Raw genomic sequence first — 23,832 nt, forward strand, 5'->3', positions numbered from 1 at the left:
CCGGTAAAAAGGGGAAAGGTGGCAAAAAAAACTTGGATAGTTTTGATTTAGAATTGATCAAAAACAAGATAAATGAGTTTTACATTGTACGAAAAGATATACCCACTATCATGAAATTGCTACATATTAGTTTGGCTTTAATTTGTGCGAACTGACACGACACTGGCGAAGTACCTTACTTCGCCAGTGTCGTGTAGATTTCTGACATTCATAAGTGTACTTGTTTACCGATAAATAAATTTATTTATTATTATTTTAATGTTATGTGCATGATTATTATTTTCACCGGTCAATCTCCTTCGTGCCTTCTCCGTCTACACGACACTGGCGAAATACCTTGTGCCCAGTTGGCGCAAATTAAAGCCAATAAAAAAAAAGTTATTTTGACATTGACACACGTAGTCCAAATCTCGAACGGACATTTCTTTGACACACTCTGTCAGCGTCCAGCACAGAGTTGTCAGCTCACCGTATCACATGATACGATCCTCAAACGTTTTCTTTTATAGGCATTAATAAAACTAATTTTCCATAGCTACCCAGTCGGAGGAACTTGGAGCTCAAGTGTAGACATCGAATGCGAGAGAGCGTTCTTCATACGAATGAAGTGCGTCCTTGCGAAACGTAATGCTGGATTAACGACATCAGGATATAAGGTAATATATATAGGGGTACTAAATAAATAAATAAATAAATAACAAATAACTAAATAAAGTAATGCTGGAAGAACGACATCAGGATATAAGGTAATATATATAGGTACTAATATATTACCTTATATCCTCCTGCCCGTTTGCCCCCTGTTCTATAAAAAAAAAACAGAGAGACATTACGACTGTATTTAGGGGGCCGCGTTGCCGGCTTTTAGCTATCTTTATTAATAGCTAGTTCGCTGAAACAAAAAGAAAGCGCCCATGGACACACTCAGCCATAGACCTCGTTGCCAGCCTTTTTTTAAACAGGGAGCACTCTATTAATTATTATTATTAAATCATTAAGAATATTAATATTAATTAATTAATTAAATTCGAAGATTCAATGTCAGACGCCACCTGAAAACGTTAATAAACTAAATAAATTAAATAAATATTAACTTTATGAATACTCTCTTGATGCCTTATTATAGCCTAGAGAGTTCTATTGCCATGCGGTGATCACAAACCTTGTTTGCGCTGCTTTTTATGTTAATTCAAACGCGAGAAACAGCCCCTCATATTGGAGATTGTTAGCATACGTTTGAGTGTTTTAATTGGCTGAGGGGAGACTACAATTGGATTTGTATGAAAGTATATTGCTTGGATTACTCGATTACTAACGGGTTTATATTACTGGGTGCCACTGCTACTGTCACTGGGTTCTTTGCGCCTGTCAGTATCACTGTACCTTTTAAGTTTATGTTTATTATTAGTATTATTTATTATTATTGTTAGTATTATTATTATGTTATGTTATGTTTGGTTTTGTTTGTCTCATTCATATCATATTAGTGAAACCACAATAATACATCCAATGTGTTTATTTTATGTTTTATTTTTAATTTTTTTTTTATTGTAGAGATGTATGTGTTTTGTTTCCAATAAATAAATAAATAAAAGGCGCAGTGGCGTAGCAACCTTGGGTGGCACCCGGTGCGGAAGTTGGTGGTGTAACCTTATCGCAAGTAAAAAGCAATAAATTTTTTATGATTAAGGACATTTATCATTTATTAAAAAGATCGCGAGTTTAGGGCGGGGAATCCCCCGCGACAGCGGCAGGCTCTTTTGCGGGGATCGAATTCTACATAGAGCCGAGCTAGTGCTAGTCGAGAAATCCCTGATAAAAAAAATATGCTAGCAATTTTTTTTTGTTTGTACGTTGTTCTTAAAGTTAGAACGGTTGGGTGTCCTCCCAAAAAAAGGTGACAGACGGTGCGGCCGCTTTCATATGTCAAATGTCATGACTATAATTCATATATTGTATTAGACCTGTATTAGCCTAGCGGCTTTAACGTGCGACTCTGATACAGGTCGTGAGTTCGATTCCCGGCACCAATGGACTTTAAATGAGCGCATTTAAAATGTAAGCAGGAAAACAGCCTGAGGAAACCGGTTTGCCCTAGACACTAAATCGACGGCGTGTGTCAGTCACAGGTGGCTCCAAGTACTTTCCTATTAAATAATAATGAGTTTTTAAGATTTTTAGGCATAGCATAGATTTTATAAGACTGAGCGCGGCGACTGAATCAAGAAATTCTGTAACGAAAATAAACCTAACACATGATGACGTAATATAGATGCGGCCAATATTTAGAGTGAGACAGACTATACATATAATCGTGCTGGTCTGAGTCTGGTAGAGTGGTAGATTGAATTAATATCAAATAAAAAATACTCCATAAATAAATATAATTCCTTATGATCGACTTATGATAAAAAATGCTATGCGATAGTTTTTTGTTTTATCCTCGTATTCAGAGACGAAATCAAACTTGGGCCGAGTATGTGCCAAGTTGTAAAACTGGGGCCATGTTAATTCATAATCGTTCCTTACGTTTTTGTTGTTATATTAAAAGAAATTTGGTTTCAGGTGATTCATTGTTCCGGTTACCTTCGCGCTCGTCGATTCGGTGAAGGTTCTGCTCCTCTCGGCCTGATAGCAGTGGGTCATTCCCTTCCACCCTCGGCTGTCACAGAATTGAAACTGCACTCAAATATGTTCATGTTTAGGGCGTCTCTGGACATGCGACTCATATTCCTGGATGCCAGGTAAGTGTCAGAACACATTGAAAGAAAAATATTTGTTAGTTTAATTTTGGTCTTCTTATGTGGAGTTGGTCATATGATGAGGGAAAGGATGCTAAAATGGAACGGAATTGTAACAGAGTGGGACCCAAGAAGTGAGAGACGAGCCAAAAAAAATAATTATTTACGACATCACATTAGAGACCTCAAAAATAACAGTAGGTACTTCTCCACTATTTAATGGATGTTATTATACATACCTATTATTTGTGCCTTTGCCAAAAAAGGGCACACAGATGCACCAGAATTAGATTAAAATGAAAATTTGTTTAAATGTATATAAAATATATATAATGTATCTGAATAAAGGCTAAAAAAAAATATACATATAAACCTTCCTCTTTAATCACTCTATCTATTAAAAAAAACCGCATCAAAATCCGTTGCGTAGTTTCAAAGATTTAAGCATACAAAGGGACATAGGGACAGAGAAAGCAACTTTGTTTTATACTATGTAGTGATAACTGATATTAATGGCGACTGATCTATTATACTCAATTAAAGTAAGGGCGGTTATAGACTAGCGTATTTTACAATTGGCTGCGAAGAGGCGGCGTGCGGCGGTAATAGACTTCAAGAACGTACCGTTCAAGCGCTGATAACGGAATAACTAGCATCGGTGGCGGTATCACTTAACAACATCCCCCTCTATTCCCCCGGTTCTACGTTGCGTTGCGTCCGAGCGTTGTCTCCAACGGCGGATCCAGGAGGGGTCATGGGGGTCATGACCCTCCCCTGAGCTGGTACCAGGACTTAGGTGGACCTGTAATAATAATAATAATGATAGCCTTTATTGAGATACATTTGACATTATATATCTTAATATATATATTTCTTGTGTGCGTGTGTATGTGACTGAACTCCTCCTAAACGACTGGACCAATTTTGATGAAATTTCTTGTGTGTGTTCCGTGGAGATTCGAGAATTAGTAGTTGTTGATTTTGGAATGTTTTACATTGGATCCGACAGACAGCGCTACCATCGCGATGTCAAATTTTAAATAATATTCGAATTTTAATTTTAGTTTTAGCTCTAATCAATCTAAATCTAAATCTTACACTATGAAAAGAAAAAAGACTTATTATTATTATTATTATATATTATATTATAGCTTATTAAAAAAAGTTTGAAATTTTCAAATTAAAGACTTATAGACAGGACAACGTCTGTCGGAGCCGCTAGTTTTATATACATTTAAACAAATTTCTATTTTAATCCAATTCTGGTGCATCTGTGTGCCCTTCTTTGGCAAAGGCCTCCTCCAAATCCCGCCATTCCTCTCTGCGCTGTGCCACTCTCTGCCATGTACCACCTGCCGTTTCTTTAATGTGGTCAATCTGGTCAAAATGTGATAAAGGTGGACCACTAATTGAACATAATGATTTTATTTCACTACTTTGTCACCATCCAGATTTTCTGTAATATATCTTCAATATTTAATTAAAATAATAACTTTGTATGCAAACGTATAAGTTCTTGATTTGACCACGATGACCATTTTTGTGTCCTGGTGCCAAAGCCGGATCCGCCCTTGGTCGTCTCTGAACCTTAACCTCTGGATTCCTTACGATGTCTTCGTAAGACCAAGATTGCCAGTTCTTTAGTAAAAATCACAGACAATTGAAAAGTCAATGCTACACAACTGCGAAGGTTCGTCGAAATGGTCAGTTACGATTCGTTTTACCGCTGATTGGCGTGAACTAATAAATATGAACGCGTTTCCAATATACACGAACCAGGCGAGCGAATAATATATATTCAAATTATTCTTTCCATTTACAAAATAATAAAAAAAAATATTATATAAATCAAACAATTCTATTATATATTAATATATATAAATAGCCTGTCATGAATCATGGTGTTTGTCCGCGATGGACTCCTAAACTACTTAACCGATTTTAAATTAAATGGTTACTCACTCAATCCAGTCGAAAAGTATCGACATCTGTTAGAATCTTTTGGAGTTAACAGATAATTGTGACTGTCATTAATTATAGACAAATAATTTGCAATAAAATAAAATTTCGACTATAATTAAAGATCTAAGCTATCCTATATCCGTTGGACCAGACTGCCCACGGTGCCAATTTAATTTAAAATCAGTCAGGTAGTTTAGGAGTCCATCGCGGACAAACATTGTGACAGGAGATTTATATATACATATTAAGATTAAACTACATTATAATAATTATAAATTATGTAGGTTTTTTTGGAAAATTATTATTATGTAGGTAAAGAGTATTGTATATGTATATTGTGTTGAAAATATATAATATACGCTTAGTTCAAGATATACAATGGAAAACGATTCTAGACTAATATTGTTTCTCGGAATGCCATAAAGATTGCCAATGTCAAACAGGCATGCGCAATGCGAGAATTATTTTCGCGTTTTATTGTTCGAGGGTTTTGCGCGCCACAGTACAAACAGTAATAACTGTTCTTAAAAGCTTCGAGTTTATTAGTCAAAAAAAGGTCAAAAATCATTTATTCATATAGGTAACATAATGTACACTTATGAACGTCAAAAAAAGAACTATACATTAAATGAGTCTAATTTTACATGTATTGCCAGTTCTCAAATCAAGGGCGTAGAACGGAAGAGAAGAACTGGCAATAAACTCTCCGCCAGTCTTTTTAATAGCCAAGTTTTTTTAAAAGCAGTGAACATTAAAACGTCAAATCACAGAAAATTGTGCTTCTCTTTCGCACATATTGAAGCCGATAGAGATAGGTATATAAATTACCATCTTAGTCTTTAATCATTAAGATCTAATTCGACTTAGGGCCCTTCAAGAGCGTACCAATTCTAAAAAGGATGGTAATGCACTCGCCTCTGGCGTTGGGAGTGTTCATGGGCGGGATTACTTAAGATTTCTATTAAAAAACCTATATTTTAGGAACTCCGCTGTAGTCATTAAAATTACATTATATATATATATATATATATATATATATAATTATTTTATAACACTGTACACATTAAAATTTAATTCCAAATACTCAATACCCCTGATCTTAGCCCTAGAGTTTTTTAAATTTTCGGGTCTAATTTCGGTTTCCTCACGACAAAGAAAGAGAAACGAGTGATTAATTGCTCGTGTTATAAAATAATTATTAATCAACTTTCCAATAAAAATGTTTTTTTTATATTGATAAAAAAGCTTCCAAAGCTTGGCTTACCATCGCTAAAAAAAGAAAATCACTAAATATAATTTTAAATGTGACAAACATTTATAGGCAAACATGACATACACGAAGAGATTAAACAAAACAAAACAACTATTTGACAAAACAAAAAAAAACACCACTAAAAAAAATAAACTTAGGAAACTAAACAAAAACATTTAAAATCTTAGAAAATATTAAGTCGGTTTTTCGCCAACACCAACTGTTTATTACACTGTGCAGCTAATACCTAAGCTGTACTAAGAACCATAGACCATATTCGTTACAAAATATATTAAATGTCAAAACACCTGACAGATGGTCGTAATTTAACACTTTTCTCTATGTCAACAAAACTAGATATAATTCTATGAAATCGTCAACCGATTTTACACCGAAGTAATGTTAAAGTCAAAGTCAAAATTTATTTATTCATATATGTAACATAATGTACACTTATGAACGTCAAAAAAAAAGAAATATTAAATGAATCTAATTTTACATTTACTGCCAGTTCTCAAATCAAGGGCGTAGAACGGAAGAGAAGAACTGGCAATAAACTCTCCGCCACTCTTTTTAATCGCCAAGTTTTTTTTACAACACAATGTTTGTACGGAGCTGCAACCACTACACCATGTTCCATATGACAAATTGTACATGTTAAAAAACGTCTAATAGCTATGTTTACTAACATTTAGGGCAAGTTTTATTACTACTATCCCTCATTTAAAAAAAAACTAATCAGTGGCGCTACAACCTCTTTAGGTCTTGGCCTCAGATTTCTGAATCTGTTTCAAGATCATTTTTAATCTAATAGGCAAGTAGGTGATCAGCCTCCAGTGCCTGACACACGTCGACTTTTTGGGTCTAAGTCATATCGGTTTCCTCACGATGTTTTCACCGTTGTTGTGTTGTTGTTGTGATCACCGTTCGAGCAAATGTTAAATGCGCACATAGAAAGAAAGTCCATTGGTGCACAGCCCGGGATCGAACCTACGACCTCAGGTATGAGAGTCGTACGCTGAAGCCAACACTGCTCTATCAATGTGTTCGATATTATTTGTCTTGGGTGGCGTACTTTCCCACGATTCTTAGGTGTGGTTTGTGGGATCTTTCTGCATCTTCTACCGCATTTACATGGAGAGTTTTCAGAGGAGTTGTTTGGAGTAATACCTGCAGCTGAGTTTCATCATCCGATGATGTTCTTCCGTTAAGACAGATACAAAATACCATCCGTATCACGTCGATGTCCGTCTTTCCACAACTGACCGTCATATTAATGACAATTTTTGCCGCAAATCACCACTATGTGGAATCAGCTGCCCACTGGAGTATTTCCTAACCAACTTCGACTTGGGGTTCTTTAAGGAAAGAGCTACTATTTTAAAAGGCCGGTTACGCATTTGCGAGCCTTCAATGTGTGGTGGGGTGGCATAAAAAATTTAGTGTAAAGACGCAAATATATGTTTTTTTAATAATTTAACGAAAAAAGATTTTTGTCCCGAATAACACGATATAATAATAATAATAAAGCCTTTATTGTTGTAACAAGTTTTCGTAGTAGTTTCGTGTGCCTAAAATTAATTAACTTATGACTACTATCTAAAAAACATTTTGACTATTAACTAGAGTTGTAATGTACTAACTTTTAATGTCTATTGATTAATTATTATCGGCAAACGGTAGTTCGGTTACAACTTGTCTTCCGACAAACGCCTCCTCAATAATATCCTCTATAATAAAGAATAACACGATAACTATGATTTAATTTGTTCAATGTTATCTATAAGTTTGTATTGGTATTTTAAATTCCTAAAAGCATGGTCACGCCTGACATCTAATGACCATAAAAATATTGCATAGCTGAAAATGTAAAAATGCTTACAAAAATTATTCTAGCAGCAATTATTCGAATTTAAACCTTATTTTAATCCGATAGAATGCATTTTTAAATAACAATTGTGGTACGTGTTAAAGTGGTGTCGGAACAGATTGCTTCCGCGGTGTCAGCACAGCGCTGGCCATGGAGTATTATGTTTAATTATGAATTAATTTTTTTAGTTTTTGTGTAACGCTGATTGAGCAGTTTTGTCATAAATTAAGTAATTTAATACTTAACGTAAACTTTGATTATAGTACTTAAAATCTGTCAAAATTGGAATTTAAAAAATTGTCTATGAAAAGCATTGCATTGATTATTATTTATTATAGAGCGCGGCGATTGAATCTAGAAATTCCGTAACGAAAATTAACCTAACACACAACGACGTAGTATAGACGACGTATAGTGGCCGATACGCGTTCGAGTGAGACAGACTAGGCGTGTTAGTCTGAGTCTAGTAGAGTGGTAAATTAAATTAATATCGAAGTAAATAAATATTATAATAATTATAACAATTGAATAAATTGATAAAACAATGCTTTGCAATAGCTTTACCGTGGCAGTCCCCGAGTGCCACACACAACCAATTTGGTTTTCACTTATTTACATAAATTCTAGCATTTTCGTATTTTGTAACAGAGTTAAAATTTTCATGATTAATTTTTTGTAAGAAGACAACTTTCGAAAATGTGATAAAAAAAATTGTTTGTTAAAAATTACATTATAACAACGACTCCATACCATCCCTGTTCTAGAAACTCAAGTACGAGGGGCACAAAAGCGTCAAACTGCCGACGCAAATAATTGCCACGCGCCTCTTTACACACCGACAAAATAATTGATCTTATTTCACACAGCATTACACCCGGCTTTGCTTGCATTATACATTCATTTAATTATATTATAAAGAGGAAAGTTTTGTTTGCATTACTCCAAAACTACTAGACCGATTTGATTATTTCACCATTCAAATCCTCTATTATCTTTGATCAATATCAGCTGTAGAATATTATTAAAACGAATATGTATGAAAACTTTAATAATATAAAAAAATACCAATAAAAATTCCTATATCGCGTACGCCGAAACTATAGACAATAGAGCAAAGTGAAAAACTACTGTTTTATAGAACAGATCACATAAAAAAGTTCAGTATAGCACATGTCTAAATATAACACATGAACAATAGCTATACGTTCGTATAGATTATAAAAATAGGAATCCACATGAAAATTCGATAATGTAACTCCTATATCGCCTACGTTGAAATTATAAACATTAAACTGATATAATAACGTTTCATAGAACACATCAATCTCTATCTACACACATTGATACACAAAAAAGTCTATCAAACTGTTAAAACATTTAATTTAAATTTACTAACTAGGCATTACACACTATATATAACAATTATATTCTATACTAATATTAACAGGGCCTGTTTCACAATGTATGGATAAAGTGCCAACTGCCAAATAGCTATGCAACACATAAATTATTCGAAAGATAAAAGTTCCGAATAAGATACTTCGAATTTCAAAACGTTTCTTGCGAACTCTGTCTGCGATTGAGCTCTGCTCCATCTCACCACTGCGCACCACAGACAGCAATTCGTGCTGGGATAGGGTCTTAAGTCTTATTTTCACACGTGGATACCCTTTCTATAACATATATTCATTAGTTTCATTCTTCTTGTTAAAAAGAGTGGCTTAAAAAAAGTGAAAGTTTGTTTCCAGTTCATTTTGCCAACCCCTTGACTTGCGAACTGGTGTTAAATGTAAATTTACAAATAATGTAATTTTTTTTTTGACGTCCATAAGTGTTTATATATGAATAAAGATATTTTGAGTTTTAACACACAATTTTAATGAAAAAACATTAATTTGACATTTTATATTAAATGGCATCTGTCATCTGTCATACATGTATATGTCAAAGTGCACTAAGAATACAATTTATCTGTTGTCTTGTCATCACACTGTTATTCTTTGTTCCAAGTGTCCTTTGTTCCTGTAATAGGTTTTTTAAAAATTAAGACAAAGAGTAAACGGAAGCACTCAACGCTAATTGCCGGAAGTGATTGATGTCAACAAGTAATTGGATAGTTGCGATTTTTAAGGGTCGATTGAATTGGAGGGGTAAGATTTTGTTTATAAAGGATTTTTTGTAGTTTTTAAACGCAGGGGAAAGTTTTTTGTTTGTTTGTCTATCAACCAGGGGCTCTCTATTAAAATATGTATTTGCAATTATTTTATTAAGATAAATTTGGATGTGTGAATAAATATAATAAAGAATAAAGTGTGTAATTACATAGTAGGTCTCAGAAGCAGCTTTAACACTGCATAGGGTGTGTTCATAAGCCAGTTTTTTAGCCATATTATTAGATGGTGAGCGGGTAGATAAGATAATAAAAAATAAAATAAAAATACATTTATTTTGGAACATAGGATCATCATGGTATCACTTATTCCACGTCATTAAATTCGAACCTGTTGGTATCCCTACTCATCGGCATAGAAGACAGAGGGTGTTGGCCGAGAGGAAAAGCCGGCGTAAAAAACTCTCGGTACTCTTTTTAAAAGAAAACGCAAATCATCAAACTATTCTACAGTATTTAAAACAAATATAGCAAATTAATTAGAATATATTATAGCAGTTTAAAAAAATATAAGAATCATGTTATTGATTTTTTGACGTGACAGTCGTATAATTCGACGGAGCCGGGTACACGCACCAAACCAAAAACATGACGCATGCGGCGTTACCTCGCTCTGAGGCGTTCCATTTAATGCTTGAAGTGCAAGCGAGAGCGCGGAACGAGCGACAAAGAAGCACAATCGGCCTCCGCGTTCCGCAGCGTTATTTCGTTAAAAAATTGATATAATTGTAATCAAATGAATGTAACTTGATCTATTCAATTGTGATTTCCATTTACCTCCTTCTCTATATCCATACAAAATATTTATCAAACAAATAAATAAATAAGAGCGTACCAATTCTTAAAAGGCCGGCAACGCACTCGCGAGCCCTCTAGCATCGAGAGTGTCCATGGGCGGCGGTATCACTTAACATCTGGTGAACCTCCTGCCCGTTTGCCCCCTGTTCTATATAAAAAAAAAATCTTTTGAAAAATGCAAACATTCCATCAGTATTTTCTTATGACGTTGTCACATTCAATTATCGTCAGTATACAGACAACCATTTTTTTTTCAGGGTGGCATCCCTGACTGGATATGAGCCCCAAGACTTAATAGAAAAAACCCTATATCATTATATACATGGCACTGACGTGCTTCATATGAGACATTCGCACTGTACATGTAAGTATTATTTAAGTATTGCAAGAATTACTGAGGTGAAACTTCTTTAGGCGCACGAGGGTGAAATTTTTGCGCAACGTCACGAAAATGTGCAGCGTTTTTGGCGAAGAAATGGGAGAGAGAGAGAACGATTGAGAGAGAGTGAGAAAGGGAGATGAAGAAAAATACACGCTATTAGTTGATGTATTCGTTTAGTAACATATTAGGACTTTAGATGGCAATTCTGTTGCATGATTTTTATTTATTTATATTATATGAGTGATCATTTGAACATATATTGGGGTTTTATCTTTGTAATAATTAATTTACAAAGGAGTTTCACTTCTATACGCACGCCTTTTTTTACTACTTATTAAAGCCACATCATATATAATACCATATCTACTTACGCCCGAACCCAATAATAAATCCGCAATCTCAGATTGAAATCAATCTAAGATTAGACCGTGTCAGTCGACCGATCCCCTGACTCTATACTCCTAACCAAACCCTACGAAGACAATCCATTTTTTGGCGACGGATAGAATGCAATCTCTTCGCTCTTTACACTCATACTTGATAATCATTATAAACTTAATAAAACTGTACAAATAATATTAAAATATACATGTCTATGTTTAAACATATCAAATAGCTTTTTAATTATTTTGAAAACTGGTGTATGTTTAAATCTTAAGATAGGGTATTGGCACAGTTGAACTGTCATTTTCATACAAAGGTCTAACCACATACACCGATCCGACCTACCATGGATAGCTTGTATCAACAGATGGCTATTACAATCCGTGCATTGGTTATTGGCACACTTTTATCAATATTAAGATGTCTATCTCAGATGGTCAAAAATGGATTGTGATAGGTTATTGGATTTGGGCGTTGTCTGTCAAGATGTCTTTATAGCGGCTTGTTTTTCAGTACTGACCAAGGGTCAAGTGACATCCCGGTATTACCGGTTCCTCACAAAATCTGGAGGTTGGGTCTGGATGCAGAGCTACGCGACCATTGTTCACAATTCCAGGTCTTCCCGGCCGCATTGCATTGTCTCTGTCAATTACGTACTAAGGTTGGTAATTTTGACAATTTATCGAATCAAATCAAAATATCTTTATTCATATAGGTAAACATGTACACTTATGAACGCCAAGAAAAACAAATTAAATTAACTGTAAATTTACATTTACAACCAAAATGTTCTGAGAAGAACGGGCAAGAAACTCAGCTTTATACTCCCTCTACATAACAATGATTCAAAGGAAAATGTCATAAACTTTTTAAGCATTTAGAATTTCCTTTATACTTTACAGAATTATGTTGGTTCAATCTAAAGTTCGTATATGTCAAACCATCTGACGTGTGTCAGAAAAGTAATTTTAGATACATTATAGACAATTTATCGCATTATTAAAATATATCATTCCGTTTCAAATTACTTAATATTACAATGTTTATTACATCTAAAATAAATATTTCTAAGAAAATAAAATTGCTTGCGTCAGTTCTCAAATCAAGGGCGTAGAACGGAAGAGAAGAACTGGTAATAAACTCTCCGCCACTCTTTTTAATCGCCAAGTTTTTATATGTGTTAATGTGCGACATATCTACTTTAAATAGATAGAATATTTTCAAAATTATACAGTGATTAAATTAATCATTGATCATTTCTATTACAGTGATATCGAAGAGAAGAATTTAATTTTAAATTTGGAACAAGGCGCGCCAAAACCGAACACAGACCCGCACATCCCACAAGTCTCACACATCCGGCACACAGATAGAGTTAATGACGAATTCAGCGCAGACTACACACAATTTCCGGAATATACTCTATTACCGACAATACCGACATACGAGACGGACGACTACCAGAACCAAAATGGCTACCAGGATATGTTTTATAACGAAAATTATGCAGAACCCGAGTTGCCGAACTACGCGTATCCTCAAAACCAAAGACCATTCTCGGCCAGTTCATCATCTTGCTCCTCCATTGAAAGTTCTGAAGTGAATCAGTATAGTTACACAAATCTAATTTCGTTCTATGGACAAAATGGCCGACTGGAAAACTTTGGCAGCTTTGGGAAATTACCACCGAGTCAAAACGTTCAAGAAGGTGGCTACACAAGCGTAATTGTAGACAATACGCAGCAATTTCACGGAAGTAATGTTAACGAATTCGTGCATTGACTTTGTGTTTTAGGCTGGAATTACCGCGCGGTAATGGCCTATACTTTGGTAATATTACCTTTAATTACCGCTTTGGCTAACCGCTCCAGTGGCCATACTGCTTTGAAAGGAGAACATCGGTTTTTTACCGCGCGGTAATGGCCCTATCATTGCTGATATATTACCGCTTTGGCTAACCGAAAAGGCATCACTGCTTTGAAAGGACAGCGCTCAGTATTTTAACCGTTTCTGTATCTTGTGGAAAAGATTTTTGTCACATAAATTTGTCAGTTTGTTCATTTATTTCGTAATCGAGCAAATAGCTTATCCCCTTCCTAACCCCCATGTCAATGTATTCCGATGCTAACTGAGGCTTTCAGGAGTGTCCTTGAGAAGCGACAAAGGGTGTTGTTTTGTGTCCCTTTGGGGGTATAATAGACTACATTTAGTCTACCCCAGTTAACGACTACACGTATCCGAGTTTTGACGTCAGACGCCAAAAATTACCGCCATTACCATGATCAAATAGTCACGGAATTAGCGCCCATACGTAATTTGGATTATTTGAATTTTGATATTGTCTATTGGACTAGACAAATGTGCCAAAACAAAAAGCAAATGCGGTGCTGTCTGATAAAACAATAATAAAATTTCTATATTTAGTCTAGTCTTAAAATGCACCTCTAATTTTTGTTTAAAAATAAGGCACACGTAAATTCTTGTATTGTAATTGTATATAATGTAAATATATGTATAAATTATTTAATAATGAGAAAGGTATTATCAATAGATTACACTATGTAATAATAATAAGTAGGTATAAAAAACTAAAATTTAACAATAATTAAATTTAAAAAAAATTAAACAATTATTTATTGACCCGTGTGATTATATATCGAGCAAGTCAAAGTTGGATAAAGTTTAATTTTGAAGATATGTGATCGAATATCGATCTTTAATAAACTGTCTAGAGATTCAATTAACTCTCTGATTTAACTACTTTACTTCGACGTATACAATATATAATTAAAATAAATCAGTGGCGCAACAACCTCTTTAGGTCTTGGCCTCAGATTTCTGAATCTGTTTCATGATAATTTTAAAATCTAATAGGCAATTTAACATTTGCTCGAACGGTGAAGGAAAACATCGTGATGAAACCGACATGTCTTAGACCCAAAAAAGTCAATGACGTGTGTCAGGCACTGGAGGCTGATCACCTACTTGCCTATTAGACAAATCATAAAATATACAGATATAAAAAAATCTGTAGCGCCATTGATTTAATATCATTTACGATGAAGTATCGATGTTTCGAACAAATTGGTATATAATATATTATGTTGTGTTGGTTTAAAAGTAATTTGTTCATTCAAATTTATTGGCGAATCGAGTTATCTAGTCCTCATTCTACGCGATTCAATTTGACAAATTCTCAGTTTACTGATTCTTATTGGTAAATACATTTAAAGTTGTTTTAAATAGCAAACATAGCTATAAAGGTATATAATAAAAAGTGAGAATTTAAAACTAATTGTCAGCGCCATCTGTAGTCGGACACTCGAACTAAGCGTGTAGACATTTCTCACATATATAATAATGCATATATCATGTACTAGACAATAATAGTTTATTAATGTATATAATCTTAGTATTTTTACATATAAGAATCTCATTTATCATAATATTACGGCCTTTATGCTGAAGTATTGTAAATAAAACGCTATTAGCAAAATATTGGAGTTATTCAAATTGATGAATTAAATCATATTTGTTGCCATGTTAAAGATTGTTTCTATAAACAAAATAATAATCGTAGACTGTGTGAAAAGAAATTTCCTTTCATTTGTTCACGAAACTAATTTTATATTAAGTATCAACATTATTGTCAAGTTCTTGTCAATGTTGTAATAAGTATAATTGCATATTTCACAATCTTATGTACTAAATCAGGGGTTTAGTAGATTAAGGGCCTGTTTCACAATGTATGGATAAAGTACCAAACAGCTATGCAACACATAAATTATTCGAAAGATAAAAGTTCCGAATCAAACATATCGAGTTTTATGACGAATAGCGCTATCTTTTAGACCCTAAGGGCCTGTTTCACAATGTCCGTATAAGTTCTAAATAAGCTATTTATTACTTATTGGTAGGATAAACAGTATTTTTCCGTTTCACTGTCAGATAGCGCTATTCGTCATGAAACGCGAAGTATCTTATTCGGCACTTTTATCTTTCGAATAATTTATGTGTTGCATAGCTATTTGGTACTTTATCTATACATTGTGAAACAGGCCCTTAATAATCTAATTATATTCTTGGAATAAATAAGTAAGCATTATTTGATTATAGGTATAAGGTAAATATATGAAATAATCACATATGTTTGGAAAATCACGTTACCATCTTTTAAATTGACAAAATTATTATTTATTTATTTAATTATAAGTAATCTAACAACTTATACTCATACATATTATAATACAAAACACTAAGACAATACAGAAAGCCAAAACAGATTACATAGATAAACAATTTATGTAAATGTATAAAACAGAAAACAAGCAAGTGCATTAATAGATAAAGATACATTTAAATAAATAAAAAAAACTAAGTAAACTGAAATTTAACATTTAAAAACAACAAATAATACTTAGAATTTAAAACTACTACTTAAACAAAATCAGTATCTTCCCGCTTCTTTAAGTACTTCTTGACATCTCTCTTTTTGAGGTGGAAAAGATCAATATTTTGATAATGGCGAATTATGTAGGTAATTCGACTTCGTACGAGGCACACTGAACAATTTTATGATAGCAATTATTTTTGCATTAAATGAATGAATGAAAAACTCTCAACTTGGAGAAACTAATGGTGGTTAGACAGAAACCGGTGGAATCAGGTAGTCCTGAAGCTTTCTTGCTGACACCACGGTGACATGAGCTGCTGATTAAAGAGAAAGATTTAGTTTTTATATATATAGCGTAATATTTCAGCATAAATGTCGGTATGATTAATTATTATTTGTATATTTATTTAAACTAAGTCTCGAGGCTATAAATCATGTATCAGTATTATTTTACTTATAAAAGACTATAGGGCTTCTTTCACTACTAGTCTGCTAGTCGTATTTTTAACTAGACTTACGCACAAACGCTCGAACCCAATAATTAATCCACAACCTCAGATGAAAACAATCTGAGATAAGACCGTGACAGTCGATCGATCTCCTATCTACATCCCAATAATCAAACTCTACGAAGACGATATATTTTTGGCGATGGATAGAATATAATCACTTTACTCTTTCCACTTATATTTGATAATCTAATAGTACCTAAATCAAACCGTACAGGTTTTAGTAAATAAAACAGTACAAATGACATTAAAATATAGTCCATGTTTAAAATATATCAAACTTTTAATCATTTTAGAAACTGGTGTAAGTGAAATCTTAAGATTGTATATTGGCATAGTTGAACATTGTATTTTGGCATACAAGCTATCCATGGTAGGTCGGATCGGTGTATATACCTATACCCATACCTTTGTATGAAAATGACAGTTCAACTGTGCCAATATCCAATCTTAAGATTTCAACTTACATCAGTTTTGTAAATAGTTAAAAAGCTATTTAATTTTTTTAAATAGACATGTATATTTTAATATCATTCGTACGGTTTTATTTACTTTATTTAATTTATATTGATTATTAAATATGGGTGTAAAGAGCGAAGAGCTTTATATCCATCGCCAAAAATTGATTGTCTTCGTAGGGTTTGTTTATTGGTATGCAGATAGATCCATCGACTGTCACGGTCTGATATAGATTGTGGATATATTATTGGTTTCGGGCATTAGTTTCACTCTATCGTGTCTCTGTAAAATTGTAGGTATGCTGTGATGCAAGAGAAAGATTTTAGTTAATAAATAGAACATTTATTTTGTTCACAATTCATTTTCCTAATTTAAGTTGGGTTGGACATGCGTCCATGTCCAAAAGTAGTGATTCTTACCTTTTTGCTGCATCTTGCTGCAATCTCTCTCACCTGCTGCAGCTTGCATCACCCAACTTGGTTCTACTTACTTACTAACTTCTATTGTATTTGATAGATGTAATCTTTTATATGTAAAATATATTTATTGGATATAATTTTGTTTTCTTTTATCATAGTGACCTAGAACTCCTAGCCAGTAGCCAGTGAATGCAACATGATTTTACCCCCAAATTTATGGGGACTTTTTTATAGAACGGGGGGCAAAAAGAGGCTCTCAATGCCAGAAAGGCCAGTGCGTTGTCGGCCATTCAAGAATTTGTACGCTCTTTTAGAATTAGTGGGTACTTTCAAGTTTAAAAAAAAACTACGATTATTCACTATATATAGCCTCAAACCCAACCAATAACTATTAACTTGGGTACCTTGCAGAACATCTAGGATTGTCAGAAATCCTTGATAAAAAATAAAAACACCAAAATAATATTTATTTATTCACACTGTTTAATTGTACTGTTACGAAACACGTGTTCTAAATATAAAAATACTAGAATATATAACATGAAGCTATCGATTTCCATGCCACCTAGTCCTAACTTCATTCTGTTAATTTTGTGTCACGGTGCGCGCGCATCGTAAAAATTCACCCGCATCATTTTTCTCCATCGCGCCAAAAGTACAAAAGTTCAAAAACTTTAACAGGTGTGACGTCATCGCAGTGAATTCGAAGATTATTTATTATTTATTTTGAACTCCTACAGCTAACATAAATTATATATAATAGCAAACAAATACACTGAGAATATAGCCACAGATGGAATACATGATACATTTTACTAGAAAAGGATTTAGAAAAGGGAACAAACAAACAAAAAGTATTTAATACAATTAACTAACTGTGATTTAATTTATTTAACTAAGCCTAATTTGGTTATGTTGTGAAATGGTGTAAAAGTGGGGGTGTGTATGTGGGGCGTGCTTATGATGTAGATGATTTTGCGCTATGTATATTCTAAATGGATAAATGAAAGAACAAGTTATTGTATCAAAAATCTTTATTTCCTTATCACTTAGCAGTAACCCCGATCCTTTTTATAACCATCATTGGTTCTTCTATACCAAAAGCCTCTATCAGGTCCTGCAAACAAGGAAATTACAAATTGTTAGCGATAATTGCATCCCTTGTAATTTTTATGTATTGTGTTATTTGTGTTTCTTTGCAACGAAGAGTAAATAAATAAATAAATGTAAAATTAGCAGCATTGATATATTTACATAAAAAATATATGTACATTATGTTACCTATATGAATCAAACTAATTTCACTAAAAATACTATCGGCCAAATTTTGATTGGCTGGTAGATTTACATTTTCTTTACTCAACCTCTTTAGGTCTTGGCCAGATTTCTGAATCTGTTTCATGATCATATTTAAATCTACTAGGCAAGTAGGTGATCAGCCACCAGTGCCTGACACACGTCGACTTTTTGGGTCTAAGACAAGTCGGTTTCCTCACGATGTTTTCTTCACCGTTCGAGCAAATGTTAAATGCGCACATAGAAAGAAATACGATTGGTGCACAGGCGGGGATCGAACCTACGACCTCAGGTATGAGAGTCGCACGCTGAAGCCACTAGGCCAACACTGCTCTAATTATAAATATACATAACAGTTTTGGTTATTAGCAAATAGTATTGTCTTTTATTAAGCAAATACAGATAATACAACATTTTCTACAGCTGTCATACATTTTGACATTTAACACCTTTGTCTTCAGTCACCGTGACCACGCACGCTGTAAAGCACGCGAAACGTCGGTTTAAATTTAAACATACAGTGTAAACTCTTTATAACGTTATTCTTTATAACGATAAACTGTCTATAACGTTGGAGTTAGCCCAAGTTGGTAGGTTTGCGTTAAAAGTCACATATTCAAACACTCTTTATAGCGATACGCCATTCTCTATTACGGAGAAATGTGTTCACATTTGTAGACAGTAAATATTTATTATCGGTATAATTGTTTATGTTATGTTATCAGGTAACAAAAGTCTTTTGTCATTGTTTTCTCGGAAGTGATGGTCTTCGACCAAGCATACTGGGTACCTATCGTATTATCAGTCGTAAACCTACTTTGAAACTGTTAACATGGCCAGTAAACGGAAAGCGATAAGTGTTGACGAAAAAATGTGTGTGATACGTGCGATTGAAAAGGGAGAAAAGAAAAGTGACGTTGGAAGGCCTTTTGAATTATATGTGTAAACATAATTTATATGTATAAGCATTTATTATCTAAGACATACATACAATTAAAAATTCTTATTAATTTGTTTTTTTTGTTCACTCCATATAACGATAACTCTCTATAACGACTAAAAATGCTCAGTCCCTCGAGTTTCGTTATAAAGAGTTTACACTGTATGTTTAAATAATTATAAGTTTACAATAATACATAACTTCAATCCGTAAAAAAAGTGTTTTCTTTAAATATTAATTAGCAAATAACCGATGAACCCACTAATTCTGCAGACCTTAAACCATTAGTCACAATCTCACGATTTTAAATTCCACTTACCCTCCATCGTTGCATGTCGATAGAAAAAATGACCTGGTTTTTGTCACCAGCTGTATTTCCTGTCGCCAACGCAGGCACTGGCTTCACAAAGGGTAGACCTGACTCGTCATCTAAAAAATTTTTTGAATCTTAATAACAATTTAATCGACTCCCATAGAGCATCATAATTACTTAGTTTAATTATATCTTACTAGCGACCCGCCCCGGCTTCGCACGGGTGCAATGCTGATACTAAATACACTACAGAAAATCTGTGAACTTTGTATATAAAAATGTGGGTTATCCATAAGAGATAGACATATACCATCACGGAGTTTTCTGTAGACCTTTTCAATGTGTACAATACTTAGTACATTATTTTGATAAAACTCGTAGGGTTCAGCCTGCGTTTGCAATGTAAGCGGAAAAAATGTAATTATTTACGACATCACATTAGAAACCTCAAAAATAACAGTACTTCTCCACTATTTAATGGATGTTATTATTCATATAAACCTTCCTCTTGAATCACTCTATCTATTAAAAAACCGCATCAAAATCCGTTGCGAAGTTTCAAAGATTTAAGCATACAAAGAGACATAGGGACAGAAAAAGCGACTTTGTTTTATAATATGTAGTAATTGATATCTATCTTTAAACGAGCAATTCTTGTATATATAATTGGAATCTCGGAATCGGCTCCAACGATTTTCATGAAATTTAGTATACGGGGGGTTTCGGGGGAGATAAATCGATCTAGCTAGATCTAGATCTAGGAATGATGATAAATTTTTTTCTTTAAATAACCAGTTCATATTTTTTTATTATTCTGTCGGTAAGATCGAAAAATAAAATTCATATTTCATCAATTATACTAAATATCATAGAATTGTTTGATGATTTGCTTTTTTTTTAAAGAGTACCGAGAGTTTTATACGGCTTTTTCTCTCGGCCTACACCCTCTGTCTTCTTTGCCCATGAGCAGGGATGCCAACAGGCTCCAATTTAATGACGTGGAATAAGTGATACCATGATGATCTTATATTCCAAAATAAACTTTTTTTTTTCAATAAATACCTCGCCTCATATTATAAAAACATACCTTCAAATACAGAGATAAGTCCATCCCGTACTAAAAATGACACATAGTAGATATTTTCAACAGTTCGACTGAAGCTCGTTGGATCCAGTACAAGACGATAGTAGCTGATCGGTCCATTTCGATACGCCTTAATTATAAACCGGTTAACCCTGGTCACCATCTCAGATCCTTCATCAGTTTTCTCCAAGCTGGAATAGATAAAGTATTGATGAAAAAGCCCCTATGCGTATAAGCAAATACAAATTTTAATATAAATCACGTGTCACCTTTGTCCGCGATGGACTCCTAAACTACTTAACCGATTTTAAATTAAATTGGCACACCGTGAGCAGTCTGGTCCAACTAAGAGATAGGATAGCTTAGATATTTCATTATTATAGTCGCAATATTATTTTATTGTAAATATTTGTTTATCATTTGATACAATTCTAACAGATGGCACTGTAGTATTGTCTTTTATTTACATAACTTTTACACATTTAAAGAAAAACACTTTTTTACGGAACACGCGAAACGTCGGTTTAAATTTAAAATTATGTACAAATAATTATAAGTTTAAATACAATAATACATAACTATAATCCGTAAAAAAGTGTTTTTCTTTAGATGGCACTGTGTTAAATGTACCAACGTTTCACATAAGCTCCTACCTTTAAACCTTAAAATCACATAGCAGTTAGTTTAGACAAAAGGCTTATCTGGTTTTTAACTCACCTCTCCACATTCTCGGGAGCTTTCAATTGAGCAGCCTGCTGCCGCTCCACTCGTTTCCTAGTTCTAGGTCTCTGCTCGGGCGGTGTAGGGTCAAAAGCTCCATGTAGAGATGAAATAACAGGAACCTCACGGGGGAAGGCGAACGTCCAGAATTGTGGATTATCCCGCTGTAGATAGAAAAAGACAATCATCCACTTGTCTTACGTGTTAAGTAGTAATATAACTGGCAATCAAATACCAAAAACGAACAAAAAATCCACATCTATGTCGCAGTAAAGTAGTTCAAATCAAATACTGTATGTCACTGAACTCTTCAAAGATATAATGATAGATTGTATGCCTTCGGGTGGAGCCCTGGATGGTTTAATATCCTAAACAAACATCAGTCAGTTCCACTTGTTATATATAAGTACCTGGATGGCCGAGCTTTGCTCGGTATTTTTATTTTTTTATAAATTGTGTTTTTGGAAACTATATATAAGTACGAATTACATACTAATAAAATGATGAACAATATAGATTATATATGCTGGAATAGCTTTAGTGTTGTTGTGTCGTTAAAGCAATTTAAAAAAAATTGTATTATTATTCGCCGATAAAAGTCAGGAAGATTCATTTTTCAGTTTAAATTGGGACTACTCAAACACCACCTTTTTGTTATTTTCTATCATTTATTCCTAGCTAGATCGATTTATCGCCCCCGAAACCCCCCGTATACTAAATTTCATAAAAATCGTTGGAGCCGATACCAAGATTCCAATTATATATGTATATATATACAAGAATTGCTCGTTTAAAAATATAAGATTTAGATCAGTTATTTATTCGACGACATCGTTTAGAACAACATACCGGTTATATTGACCAACATCAATGGTCCCGGCTGAATTCTTCTGTATTAGGTTCTTAATAAATATGTTATCGGCCATTACGACTATCGGTTATAATGACTAAATATGAGTAGTCCCTTCAATGTTGTTATAACAGATTTTGACTGTATTATTTTAGGTCACTTTACATAACTGATAATTAGCCAAAAAAATGAATTACAAGATAATATATTATATTGTTACAACTAGGCAATACTTAATATTATCAATTTAATAGAACAGTGCTGATACTACATATCTTTAAAACTATAACATATATATTGATAAAAACACATTGAAATTTAGAAAATTATAATATAAAAAATATGTACTAACAATATGACGTGCCAGCTCATGTTTGTCATATCTATTCTCGGTAACATCGACTGCTAATGAACAGCTAATCGCCAAATCACTTGCTACACGAAGAACTCTTGAATCCAAATAACTCTCACCTACATATTAAAACTTTTATAGGCATTGTGAAAGACAGGAAACCTGATTAGTTGTTAGCTTTACTTAATTAGAAATAAGCCTGATCTGATCTGATCCTGATAAGCATGATCTCTTGTCAATAAATTCTTATGTGAATAAACTTATGTCTCAATTATATTGAATTTAGTTTAATCATAAGAAAAAATGAGTTTATTCTTGTACTTGGAATAGCAAAATACCTTAGATGGCTAAATACTGATGAATTACCCGGATGCCGAACTCTTTCTTCTACCCCGCCTTGAGCAAGTAATTCCTGTACTTCTTGCACTGCTGCTGTAGTCCGATTCATCCGTTCCTCATTGTTGTCATTTTCTTGTTCTAGGAAAAAGTTGTTTCTTTAGATTATGAAGAATTTAAAAAAAATATTCACTTCATATAATTATTACAATGATGATGACTGCTAGTGTCTTAAATTACTATTTCATTTTTAAGAAAAATTATAACTTACCTGTACTGAGAACTTGAAGTATATCTCGAAGCCGTGATTTTCTTTCATTGCTCATTATATTTATGATATAGTATTGATAATTGATATAATTATAGTATGTATTGATAATTAGGAAGAAAGATCAACGATAGCCACTGCCCACTTGACAGTCTTGACATTTTATAATTTAAATAATAAAAACATCCGGTTATCGGAAAACGCAAAAACAGTGTTGCAAACCAAAAAAATATACCTTTATTTATATGAAATCTCCGTACATTGATTTGACGGATGAAACGTGACATTGCCATATGAAATTATTCTAAATGTTAAAAATTCCAAAGCTGTTTTA

At 33.5% G+C, this 23,832-nt stretch overlaps 2 protein-coding genes across 3 annotated transcripts in view; one reads left to right on the forward strand and one right to left on the reverse strand.

The window, feature by feature from the left end:
- LOC110995423 (single-minded homolog 1) overlaps positions 1-14,304 on the forward strand; it is a 46,904-nt gene extending 32,600 nt beyond the window's left edge. For both annotated transcript variants that reach the window (XM_045633790.1, XM_045633789.1), the window contains exons 5-9: positions 536-656; positions 2,566-2,744; positions 11,051-11,157; positions 12,073-12,220; positions 12,828-14,304. In XM_045633790.1, the coding sequence (XP_045489746.1) occupies positions 536-656; positions 2,566-2,744; positions 11,051-11,157; positions 12,073-12,220; positions 12,828-13,341 (1,069 nt within the window). In that variant the 3' untranslated portion in view covers positions 13,342-14,304. The remainder of the gene's footprint in view (positions 1-535; positions 657-2,565; positions 2,745-11,050; positions 11,158-12,072; positions 12,221-12,827) is intronic.
- Positions 14,305-18,355: 4,051 nt separating this feature from the next.
- LOC110995422 (EP300-interacting inhibitor of differentiation 3) lies at positions 18,356-23,668 on the reverse strand. Its single transcript, XM_022262586.2, has 7 exons — positions 23,502-23,668; positions 23,261-23,371; positions 22,895-23,013; positions 21,690-21,856; positions 20,976-21,163; positions 19,895-20,004; positions 18,356-18,456 (listed from the first exon to the last, which is right to left on the reverse strand). Exons 1-7 carry the CDS (start codon positions 23,554-23,556, stop codon positions 18,385-18,387), a joined length of 822 nt encoding a protein of 273 aa, XP_022118278.2. The 5' UTR covers positions 23,557-23,668; the 3' UTR covers positions 18,356-18,384.
- Between the last annotated feature and the right edge of the window lie 164 nt (positions 23,669-23,832).

Source organism: Pieris rapae, chromosome 24 (genome assembly GCF_905147795.1).
Source record: "Pieris rapae chromosome 24, ilPieRapa1.1, whole genome shotgun sequence".
In the NCBI taxonomy this organism is placed as follows: domain Eukaryota; kingdom Metazoa; phylum Arthropoda; class Insecta; order Lepidoptera; family Pieridae; genus Pieris; species Pieris rapae.

Excerpts from the sequence above, each read along its gene's own strand:
- LOC110995422 (XM_022262586.2), bottom strand. The coding sequence starts at position 23,556 with ATGAGCAATGAAAGAAAATCACGGCTTCGAGATATACTTCAAGTTCTC. Across the intron at positions 21,164-21,689 it reads GCTCCCGAGAATGTGGAGAG|CTTGGAGAAAACTGATGAAG; the intron begins GTGAGTTAAAAA and ends TATCTATTCCAG. Across the intron at positions 18,457-19,894 it reads TCGACATGCAACGATGGAGG|GACCTGATAGAGGCTTTTGG; the intron begins GTAAGTGGAATT and ends CCTTGTTTGCAG.